Source organism: Zalophus californianus, chromosome 16 (assembly GCF_009762305.2).
Source record: "Zalophus californianus isolate mZalCal1 chromosome 16, mZalCal1.pri.v2, whole genome shotgun sequence".
In the NCBI taxonomy this organism is placed as follows: domain Eukaryota; kingdom Metazoa; phylum Chordata; class Mammalia; order Carnivora; family Otariidae; genus Zalophus; species Zalophus californianus.
In genome coordinates, this window is record NC_045610.1 from 47,546,616 (window position 1) to 47,557,853 (window position 11,238).

The 11,238-nt window shown below is 46.1% G+C and overlaps 1 protein-coding gene across 6 annotated transcripts; it reads left to right on the plus strand.

Annotated features, from left to right (window-relative positions):
- The first annotated feature begins 252 nt into the window (after window positions 1–252).
- LOC113939803 (intercellular adhesion molecule 5) lies at window positions 253–11,238 on the plus strand. 6 transcript variants are annotated; one of them, XM_027626416.1, is made up of 8 exons: window positions 253–524; window positions 4,267–4,342; window positions 5,892–6,158; window positions 7,035–7,355; window positions 7,612–7,890; window positions 8,422–8,691; window positions 9,346–9,588; window positions 9,790–11,238. In XM_027626416.1, the coding sequence occupies exons 2-8, from the start codon at window positions 4,288–4,290 to the stop codon at window positions 9,993–9,995; spliced, it is 1,641 nt and encodes a 546-aa protein (XP_027482217.1). In that variant the 5' UTR covers window positions 253–524; window positions 4,267–4,287; the 3' UTR covers window positions 9,996–11,238. The 6 variants fall into 6 exon arrangements, with proteins under 6 accessions (XP_027482217.1, XP_027482216.1, XP_027482222.1 ...); XM_027626415.1 differs by having other exon boundaries at window positions 253–487; XM_027626421.1 differs by having other exon boundaries at window positions 253–487; window positions 7,735–7,890.

An 11,238-nucleotide genomic window follows, 5' to 3' on the forward strand; every position in this document is an offset into this window, starting at 1 on the left:
CTTTCTCTTTCGTTTTCACTTTGTTTCGTCGAGTAGCTATTATCTTGGGTCAAACATGCGCTCTCTCCTAAGCAAGATACAGGGTTCTCTACCCGTATCTTTCCCGCAAACCCCTCCTGTGGTTTTAGCTTCCTGGCCCGCCCCACTTGTCCCGGCCAACCCTTGCTAAGTTTCTGCGCATACGTCACGAGTTTCTAGGCAGATCAGGAAATCCTCCGGCCAGGCGCTCCCTCGCGCGCCCCCTCCTGGCGGTGCCTCCCAAACGGTCTGAGCGCGTGCCGGGTTTCTGAGAGCGGCGCGGGCGGGGCAGCGGAGAAGGCGAGGCGGTCGAGCCACCCGAGGAGTGACCGGAGCAGCGAGCAGCGGCGCTCAGTGAAGATTTAGGTCTTGCTTTGTGTGCTTCGGTTCGTGCCCGTGTCTCCTCCCGGCTTTTCCGTCAAGTCTGCGGAGGTCTGGCCTCGTGTGGCGGGCTTCGCCTTCTCACACGGTAGCGGCCCGGAAACCCCTGAGGGGCACTCGCTGAAGTATTTTTTTCCCCGCGTGTTTGTTTTTTTTTTTAAAGATTTTATTTATTTATTTGACACAGAGAGAGACAGCGAGAGAGGGAACACAAAGCAGGGGGAGTGGGAAAGGGAGACGCAGGCTTCCCGCCGAGCAGGGAGCCCGACGCGGGGCTCGATCCCAGGACCCCGGGATCACGACCTGAGCCGAAGGCAGACGCTTAACCAACTGAGCCACCCAGGCGCCCCTGCCCCCGTGTTTTTAATGTTTTCCAATATCGTCTGCCTTCCAAGGCCTGCCGGGCTTGTCGGGCCGAGAGCGTGAGAGCCACACTGTGTGCACGCGAGACAGGAGGCTGCTTCCGAGCAGGAGCGGGCCTCGCGCGCCGTGTCCGAGCGCCGGCCGCAGGCCCTCCCTCCAATATTCGTCACTACTGTATCCGCTTCGTCCTTCCGTCCCTGGGAGCTGGCGACGCCCTGCCCTCCCGGGGCGAACAGACCCGGCGGGGTTGGCAGACTAGCAGGCCTGAGAAGGGAGTGAGAGCGGCAGAAGGGGGCGGCGGCCTGAGAGACGAGAAAGCGGGAGCACGGGCCGCGGGTAGCGGGCTGCGGCCTGGGCACTGGGGGTGGGAGGCAGGGAGGTGGTGCTGGGCCCCCCTCGCGAAGGTATCCTGAACCGGGGCGGGGGGAAAGGGGGGGTCCCCAGAGCAGGAAGCGAATTCCAGGGAATTCGAGAGAAAAGAGCTCAGAGGGCGGGGTGGGACTCACATCTGTGTAAGATACTGCAAGAAACGCTGGAAGAGCCCCAGACTTGGACTGGAAGTCCAGGTTGGCTACAGCGCCAGAGCAATCCCAGCAGCAGATCAGTGTTTGTGGCCTTCCCCTCAACTGCCTGCGCTCTCCCCTGCAACCCTTTAGTGGCTGATTATAGGTCTAGGATTTCAGCCACTTTAAACCTTGAATTTGGGGATATCATCTACGGAGCAAGCAAGCCAAAGGAATTTTAAAAAGATTTAAAAATCATCTCCCCTTAGGGATGCTGCTTTCTCTCTTGAGAAAATGAATGAATGTAAAAGTGCACGTTTCAGCACCTGATCATAACATGACACGTCAAAACAAGGATGAAATGGTCGAGCTGTGGGTATAGTTGGGGGGAGGAGCACTTGGGCACTTGAAACAACACAGAACAAGGTATGGTCAGTGTAGGAGTATTAAAACAAAAAAAATCAAATCCCCCCACCCCATTTTCTTTTATCTATGTGGCGTATGCTAGTGGCAACCACAAGGGAAAACCAACTAGCTGGGCTTGTAGACATCAAAGATGGGAAGTCTTTTAGCTAAGGCTCTGGGAGCAGAATATAATCATGAGATTCATTCACAGCAAGATTAGGCTTGCAGAGAAAGGCAACAGGAGTAAGCTAAGGAGAGATCACTAAAATAGAAGGAGCTCTTGGATTAACCTCTAAGGGGTATTATTTGTGGCACTGTAACCCCATCAAAGCACAGATAATCTAGATTCACTGAATATAAAAAAGCAGTGAAATAGTAAGCATTGCCCTGTAGCCAAGATGTCTGGGTTTGAATCCCGGCTTTACCTCTTAATTAGTTGTGTGACTTGGGGTAAGTTACTTTACCTCTCTTAACCTCCATCTCTTCATCTATAAAACTAGCAATAATCATAGGATTGGTATGAGATAACTAAAGTAAACCACTCAGCATGGGTCCATAGCCTGGAACACAGTATATGGTTACTAATGTTAAAAGCTGTTAGACAAGATGTGATTGAGAAAGAGTCACTGAAGTGAGATACAGTGTTAGGAAGAGAGCACTTTACTTCAAGAAATACAAGAATAAATGGGAATTCTACAGTGTCCAAGTTAATATGACTGATATTTAAAAAAATTATATAGCTGAATGAATGTTATACATGCCCCTCAAACAGTGGGAATGCCATTTTCCTCCGCCCTTTCCATGCCACTTTCAAAATACTAGATATGAATAATTGATATTTTCTAAATATGTGAAAAAATATTTAGAACGCTATTTTTATTGATCTGTAAGATACATTTTAAGTAAAACCAATATGTGTCCTATGTAAACACAACCTCTAGCCTCTATTTCCAACCAGAGACCTCCTGAACATCTTCTGTATAGAAATTTTGCAGCCACCACTGCCTTCAGGTCCTCTCATATCTCCCTTGGATTACTGCAGTAGCCTTCTAACAGATCTCATGGCCACCAATCTTCTCTTCATCTTTCTTTTTTCCACACACTGCCAGTGTTGTCATCTTGAAAAATAAAGTTGATCATCTCACCCCTATGCTTTAAAAACTGTAAATTCCTACTTGCCTACTTAATTGTATACCCACTTCTCTTAACTTTATCCCACAATTCTTTTCCCTATAAGCTACCCTCTACCCATATTGAACTTCTTGAATTTTCTCAGTTAAGTCTGGCCTGACCTCTTCTCCATATCACTTCATTCCTTAATAAACTTCCAGTCATAATAGAAAACCATTCAAAGGAGGTGTCTCTAAGAAACCTTCTCAACTCCTTCAGAGAGAAGTAACGATTTCCTCCTCGATGCTCCTTGATCAATTTGTTTGTCATTATTGGCAGCATCAGCAACAGTGACACAATCAGCATCATCACTAACTTATTGAAATCTTAGCAGGAACTGGGCTAAACACTGGCTTGAATTAAGTCACTTAATTCTCACTTTACTTCCCCCCACCGGGAATTTTTAAAATAACACTTGACATAATATTGTTATTTTTATAAAAAAGACACCCCCACCAAGAAAACAACCTCTTTCAGACCAGCATACACATAAAGGTACACCTGTGTAAAACCCAATGCATGAAAATTCAAATACAGAATTAGAGGGTAATCATTCATTTAATGGAATACCCATAACATGCTAGGCACTGTACTAGGTGCTGGAGATGCAAGATAAATAAATTATAGTCTCTTGTCCTCAGGGAATTCCTAGCATAGTAATAGTAGTAATAATTTCATCATTAAAAAAAATTCACTAAAGTGAATTGCATTTTAATATACATAGCTTCAGAAATCATGTTTGGCATAAAGTGAGGTACCATGTGTAGTAAATAAGGGATTGTGAAGTGGGACAGGGTTAGTCAAGAAACTTCCTTAGAAGAAATTAGCTTGAATGGGGTTTTGAAAGAAAAAAACTTGGTATGGATTGGTGGAGAAAAGAGAAGTAGACACTTTACACTTAGCCAAAATTAATAATCCAAAGGTTGCTTGGTGAACATGGAGGCAGATCAGAAAGAGATGGATTGTCTTGAGGGATATTTCATAGAGGTCATGAGGAGAGAGCCGCGATGAAACATTTCTCCCTTATGTCAGAGAATGGGACTCTAGTGACCACGTTTTCTAGATTCAGGGTCACTTTCCATTGGACAGTGCTAGATATACATTGGCTGATCTCATCTCTCTAAACTTCATTTTTTGTTTTCATGCTAACAGCCTTCTAGTGACTCAAATAGATGGAGGCAAATATGTAAACAGATAAATGCAATACAAGCTTTACAAGAGTCTCACTTAATCTAATATCCTCTATTATTTTCTTATGTCCTTTTAGTACACCCACACCACACCACCGTTACTCTTGCTACAATTTCTCTAGACTATGCAAGGTTTTAGGAAAGGGGCTGACCTTTAACAATATCAGAGAAATAATTTTCTGTATCCTTTTGCTTTTCTTTGATCACTTTCTCCGGCATTGTTTTCTCCTCTCCAGCTTTTGTCCCTTCTCACAAGGATGGAAATGCTACTCTTTCATGTCTGGGCCCTGCTGGCCTTGATCCCTTTCCCAGGTGAGGCTACTTGGGGATAGTTTCTTTAGTCAGTATGTACCAGGGTGCGCAGATGGCTGGCCAATGAGAAAGAGGATAAGAAGTACTGAGTGGGGCAAAAATTGAGTATTCACTTGTCTGGACCCTAGGGAGAGATTCCTATTTTGGGATCATTAGGACACAGAATGGGTAGGTGTCTCTGGCTTATAATTGTGGAACCTGAATTGATGGACAGGATAATAGACCATTAGAACTCTCCTTAAGAAATATGCCTTCTCTCCTTGGCTCCCTGCTGCCCCAGGACCGTCTTATTTTTCCACTCTTGAGAATATTTTTACTTCATTGTTGCCACCTTCTGTGTCATGAAAAGCTACAACAGCGTCTCGATAGGAGAGGGCCCATAGCTCAATTATGAGAAGCAAGTTCTCTAGGTGGCAAGAAAGGAACTGGAGCCTTAGTAGGTAACACTGCCTCATGAGTTGTGTATTCCTAGATGGGACTGGTATTTGGGAGACGAAGCAGATGGTGGACATGGAGTAGCTAAAAGGGACCTGTAGGGAAGCTTTCAGAAGACTGCCTCTCACCTATGTCAGGCATCTAAAATTTACCTGATGTCTTTCTCATTGCACCTGAGATTTCCCTAACAGACTAAACTCTTAAGCATCCAAAAACATCTGTTGCCTTAGTACCAAAGCAAAAAGGAATAGTCTCATGTTGAGAAGAGGTGAAAACTCTCTGGGAAATGAATGACCCTAGGAGTCACCTTCAGGCTAGTGGTTCTCCTAATTTGGTATGCATATGGGTCATCAGGAATGCTCGTTCTGTTCACTTGCATTACTTCCAGGTCCCACTTTCACAAGTTCTTAATCATTCAGTCTGAGGTGGAGCTAGAATCTGCAGTTTTACAAGAACCCCAGGTGATTCTGGTGAAGGCAGTCCTTAGACCATAATTTCAAAGAAACACTGCTTTGAGGTATAAGTAACAAAGCTCTTTTCTCCAGGGCCTGATAACCCCTTGAGAGCCCCTCAGCAGCCAATCCTGGGAGCTTCCAAGACATCTGGAAGCTCAGGAAGAGAATGGTTTCCTGGGCATGAGTTTTAAGAACTCCATAGTTTCCAAGGTGACACTAATAGAGAAATCAAGATCCCTAGAAAGATGATGAGTGGAGGGAATGGTGGTGGAATCAGGGTTTTAACTTGTTCATTAAGGGTCTTTTTCTTGTCTAGTTCCTTGTAACTTTTTCTTCAGGGTAAGTTTCCTATTTTTTTTTTTTAAGATTTTATTTATTTATTTGGCAGAGAGAGAGAGATATTGAAAAAGGGAACACAAGCAGGGGGAGTGGGAGAGGGAGAAGCAGGCTTCCCGCTGAGCAGGGAGCCCGATGCGGGGCTCGATCGATCCCAGGACCCTGGGATTATGACCTGAGCCAAAGGCAGGCACTTAATGACGGAGCCACCCAGATGCCTCTAGGTTTCCTATTTTTAACCATCAAATAGAATCAGCTTTGTATTTTATTTGGGTCATGTGTTCCTCACCAAAGTCTTTGGCCTATGTGGTTGATGATTTCAGGGGCTACTGAAGACACATTTGAGGTTTCTGTTTGGCCAGATCAGGCCCTGGTAAAGCTTGGACAGTCTCTAATGGTCAACTGCAGCACTACCTGTCCAGACCCCGGACCCAGTGGAATTGAGACTTTATTAAAGAAAACCCAGGTGGACAAAGGACCTCAGTGGAAGGAGTTTCTCCTGGAGGATGTCACAGAGAATTCTATTCTGCAGTGCTTCTTCTCTTGTGCAGGGATCCAAAAGGACACAAGCCTTGGCATCACTGTGTATCGTGAGTAGGGCTGAGGAGGAAGGGAAGAGTAGGGGAACAGGACAAGGCCTCATTTAGGGAAAAATTAGAGATTTCTTTTAGGGGAGAGAATTAGGAACCTTAATAGAGATTTCTGTTACACTGTAGGAATTCTAGGGCCAATTACTTCTATTTCCCTTTGGTGTAGGATTTTAAATTAGGAGCAGACCATAGAGGGCATCCAGACATTGTGCTTGAGCATATGTTCAGGTACAGAAGACATATGCCAATAATGCTAGCTTATAAATGGTCAAAAAAGTATACAATTAGTGCTAAATTATTTGACACAAATTCTTAGAATAAATAGAGTTTGGAGAAAGGAGGGTCTTTATGGGCCGGGGCAGTTGGAGAAGTCTCCATGGAAAAGGAGGCTCTTGAGCTTCCCTCCTGCAGAATGGTAAGGATTTGAAGTGATGGGGATGGGTGAGGAAGGTCTTACAGGTGGGAAAGTAGCACTGGCAAGGATACGGCCATAAGAGTGTGACCTCGGTGGGGTAAAAGCTTGGTAGACTAGGGTAGACTTGGTAGACTAGTTTTTGTGTGATGCTGAGGAGCTCCTCAGAAGCTGCTTGTCCCTCTGAAGCACCTCTGGAAGAGAGAAAGTTCTCCAGAATGGCAGCAACAGTCAACACAAGGGACTCCCCCTCAGCAGTCATATTTCTTGGCCACCTTTCATGAGCAGAAGAGTCAGAAGACTGACTCGTTCCATGTAGGGCAGGGTTGGCAGAAAGCTGACACTGCTGATCAGACGGTTCAAGGGTAACAGTCCCCTTGTATCACAGGCTGCCCGTCCTGTATCATTTCTCTCTGGAGAGGTGAGTAGCCTTCTCTCATCAAGCCCACCTTTTTGTCTTAAAGAGCCACCAGAGCAGGTGATCCTGGAGCTGGAGCCTGCATGGGTAGCCATGGATGAAGCCTTTACAGTGAAGTGCCATGTGCCCAGTGTAGCACCCCTGGAGAACCTCACCCTTACCCTTCTCCAGGGTAACAAGAAACTACAAAGAAGGAACTTTATGAGCTTGGCTGTGGCCTCCCAAAGAGCTGAGGTCACCATCAATGTCAAAGCCCGAAGGGCAGATGACAGGTGTAATTTCTCATGCCGTGCAGAACTGGACTTGAGTTCATATGGTGGAGGGCTCTTTCACAGTAGTTCAGCCATCAAGGTACTCCGGATCTTTGGTGAGTCAGAGCCCAGGTGTGGAACGATCCTGAGGCTCATTTTCCTTGTCTTACCTTGGCCCTTGGGACTAAGTTCCCACAAAGTTTAAGATGAGGGTGAGAGGGTAACTGAGCTCTACCTCTACTTGGGCCTTAAACTTACCCTGGGGGACAGAGTGCTTTTAGCCACACTCCCTTCCTACATTGTGGAGTTCTACATAGCACATGATTTATCATGGTTTTCCTCCTTTCTTTCCTTTTCTTCATTTCTTGGCAGAATTCTCTCAGAGCCCCAAAATCTGGGTCTCCCCACTTTTGGAGATTGGGATGGCAGAGGCTGTGAGCTGTGAGTTGTCTAGGGTGTTCCCAGCCAGAGAGGTCATGTTCCACATGTTCCTAGGAGACCAGGAGCTGAGCCCTTTTGTCTCCTGGAAAGGAGACACAGCATGGGCCAATGCCACCGTTCAGGCCATGGAGACTGGTGATCAGGAGCTGTCTTGCCTTGTATCTCTGGGTCCAATGGAAGAGAAAACAAGAGAGCCAGTGCATGTCTATAGTAAGTGACCTGCCTCTTCCCTTCTGCACGGGGTTTCTCTGCCACTGAAATCTTCCACAGTAAAGTCTTGGTGATTCGACAGTAAATATCCCTACTAACCTTTCCAAGGTATACTCTCAAGTGAGTTTTCTCTGATGAGTGCAGGCAGGTTGGAGACACGTATTGGGACAGTAGTTCTCTTCAGCCTTCACCCTGTTTCCCCAGGCCATCCTACTTACAGAGTGACTGTGGGTCCTTCAACTTGTTTCTAGAACAACTTTTGAGGTAAAGAGGAAAAATCTGTAAGATGAAAAGCCATCTTGCTGTCTTTGCCACAGAGGCATAGCCAAATGTATGCACACTGCATTTGTTGTAAGAAGAGCTCTCAAATTCCCAAATCTCATTGCTCCTGCCATTCAGCACAGAGGCAGGAAGGTATATAAAGTCTTTCCCATCTTGTCTGCCTAGATACCACACCTTCAGCAGCAAGAGTACAGAAGTGGCTGTGAGTTTTGAGAAATATGTTTGGTTCTCTTTTTCCTTTTCTTATAGGCTTCCCTCCACCAATCCTGGAGATAGAAGAATTATACCCACTGGCAGGGACAGACATTAATGTGACCTGTTCAGGGCATGTATTAACATCGCCCAGCCCTACTCTTTGGCTGAAGGGAGCCCCAGACCTCCCTGCCCCTGGGGAGCCTGCTTGGCTTTCACTTACCACCAGGGAGGAAGATAATGGCCGAAATTTCTCCTGTGAGGCCTCTATGGAGGTTCAGGGTCAACAGTTGATCAAAACCACTGCAGTGCAGCTCCATGTCTTATGTGAGTAGAAGCCTGAACTTTCTGGTCAAAACAAGGATTATTATTAGTCTCATTTCCAGAGGTCTTGGCCAGCAACTTCAATATTAGAGTTATTGTTTTTCTCATTAAAATAAAAAAATCAAAGAAGAAAATAACATTAAAGCTCCCCAAGCTTACCGTAGCCCCAGAAAAGTGAGCTGGGGGAACTGGGAATGGAAAAGAGAATACAAGGTGATCAGATGGTCTTAGTTGAGGGTTGATGGCTGAGGACACAGAAAGTGATAGTTGGGAGTTTATGCTGAGGAGGGAAATTTCCATATAAGAATCTGTATTTTGAAAAGTAGAAAATCTCTCATCTCTGGGGTCGTCCCTACCCATCTCCTCACTCACTGAGAAGCAAAGATGGGAAGTGGGGAAGCCACCATTGATAGGACAACCCAGATCATTTAGTCTGAATCCATTAGAATGCCTTTGCTGTGTCTCAGACTCCTCGCCCCTAGGGAAGGAAAGACAAACATGGCCCAAAGCAGGGAACAGTGGTCCTTCCCTCAGGAAGGAAAGCTGTTGGGTCAAAGGGACACAGCATTTGGATTAGGGGAGGAGGGGGAGCTGAGCCTCTGGGTGAGGAAGGAATGTGGCACACTGAACTCATTTCTCTGGGGGACTGTCTTCCAGACAAGCCTCGATTAGAGGAATCTGATTGCCCTGGCAACCAGACGTGGGTCAAAGGGGCAGAGCAGATGCTTGTGTGCGTCCCAAAGGGAAACCCAACTCCAGCCTTGGTGTGTACCTGGAATGGAGTGATCTTCCACCTTGAGGTGCCACAGAAGGCAACCCAGAACCACACGGGAACCTACTGCTGCACAGCCACTAACCAGCTGGGCTCTGTCAGCAAAGACATTGCTGTCATCGTTCAAGGTGACTGTGGCTCTCCCCTGCTGCCAGGCCTAGGACGGAAATCCCCCAGGAGTTTGGGATTCTTATCCAAACCTGGAAAGAAGAAAAATTCCCCTGGGCAGAGGGAGGGTGAAACTGAGAGGTGGGTGTGGTAGGCTCGGGGAGGCAGGGACTCTCCCTGCCCTGTAACCCTCCTGAACTCTGTCTTCTGTGCTTGGGCAGGACTGGATGAAGGAATCAGCTCCACCATCTTCGTCATCATTGTCGCCCTTGGAGTGGGTGTCACCGCCATAGCACTGTATCTGAACTACCGGCCTTGCAAAATAGAGAGGCGGAAATTGCCCTATAGGCAGAAAGAGAAGAACAAAGAGCAGGAAAGCCAGTTTGCTGTTCAGCAAGCAGAAAAGTGCAATGCACATAATTGTTAAATGGAAACAGCTATTTGGTTGAAGGCAACCTCTACTACTGGGGTTTCCTAAGGGAGGAAAGGGGGGTAGGAGAAAGGAGGAGACATTACCCTTTGTGTTCTGCAGTCCCACAAAACAGGTGTTTCAGGGTGCTTGGATGGCTCAGATGGTTAAGCGTCTGCCTTCAGCTCAGGTCATGATCCCAGAGTCCTGGGATCGAGTCCCGTATCGGGCTCCCTGCTCCTTGGGAGCCTGCTTCTCCCTCTGCCTCTCTCTCTCTATGTCATGAATAAATAAATAAAATCTTAAAAAAAATAAAGGTGTTTCAGACCCCCGCATCCCTTGTATCTCATCCATCCGCAAGCTCAGCTCCCCTGAAGTCACTCTAGTCACTAGAATTTCACTCGCAGTGTCCAGCTAATGAGAGGGCCTCCTGCTCCTTACTGTGTGCTTAATCAGTCCACTCGCTCTTAGACTCAAAAAAGATCCTTACCTTTGCTCCCAAACATCAGACTAAAGAGATAGAAATATCTCAGAAATGCAACTCATTTCTCTTGGTTTCCTCATGACTAGGTGGAAACCAGTTTCTCAGTCCACAGACAGGACTTCAAAGGGAGTGAATACCAAAGAGATAGGAATCAGAAGCTTATTCCTGCCTACACATTCCCCTGCTCCCCTAACCTGAGGTTCTGGAGTGCTGGCTCCCAGAGCTGAATTTGATAACACCATTAAGGGTCCGTGGGTAGTTAGGCTTCAACTCACTAACCATCTATTGTGTGCCTTGGAGGAGTGTAAAAGTCATAAATTCCATATTGTCAGACAAGGAGCTTACCTAACCCCATGTTCTGTCCCTGAAGTGGAAATTAGAGTTCTTCCATTAAACTGACCTCATAGGTTATGGGCTCCAAACATCTCTGAATTCCTTTTCATAATCCACTATAAAGTAATCATCTGTGAGTTCACATTTGACATAATAATTTTTTAATCTATACAGGCTCTTAGGCAGAGTTCCAGTGTTTTCTCTCCCTTTCCATAAAGAAGTATTTATTTTCATATGTCTGCAAACTGTCCTTTAAGCTTCAGAACAACTCCTCCTGTGACAATGTTTACCATAGATCTTATGATTCAGCTTCCTTCTCTGTTCTTTGGAAAATATATATTCACCCGTACAGAAGATTGAGAAGTCATAAAACCAGATCTTTTCTCCCAAATCAGTCATGTATGCGTCACTGAAATGTTGTATATAGTAAAAAAATAAAAGTGA

Coding starts and splice junctions, on each gene's coding strand:
- LOC113939803 (XM_027626416.1), top strand. CDS start 4,288: ATGGAAATGCTACTCTTTCATGTCTGGGCCCTGCTGGCCTTGATCCCT. Junction 6,159..7,034: donor CCTTGGCATCACTGTGTATC/GTGAGTAGGGCT, acceptor TTTGTCTTAAAG/AGCCACCAGAGCAGGTGATC. Junction 7,891..8,421: donor AGAGCCAGTGCATGTCTATA/GTAAGTGACCTG, acceptor CTTTTCTTATAG/GCTTCCCTCCACCAATCCTG.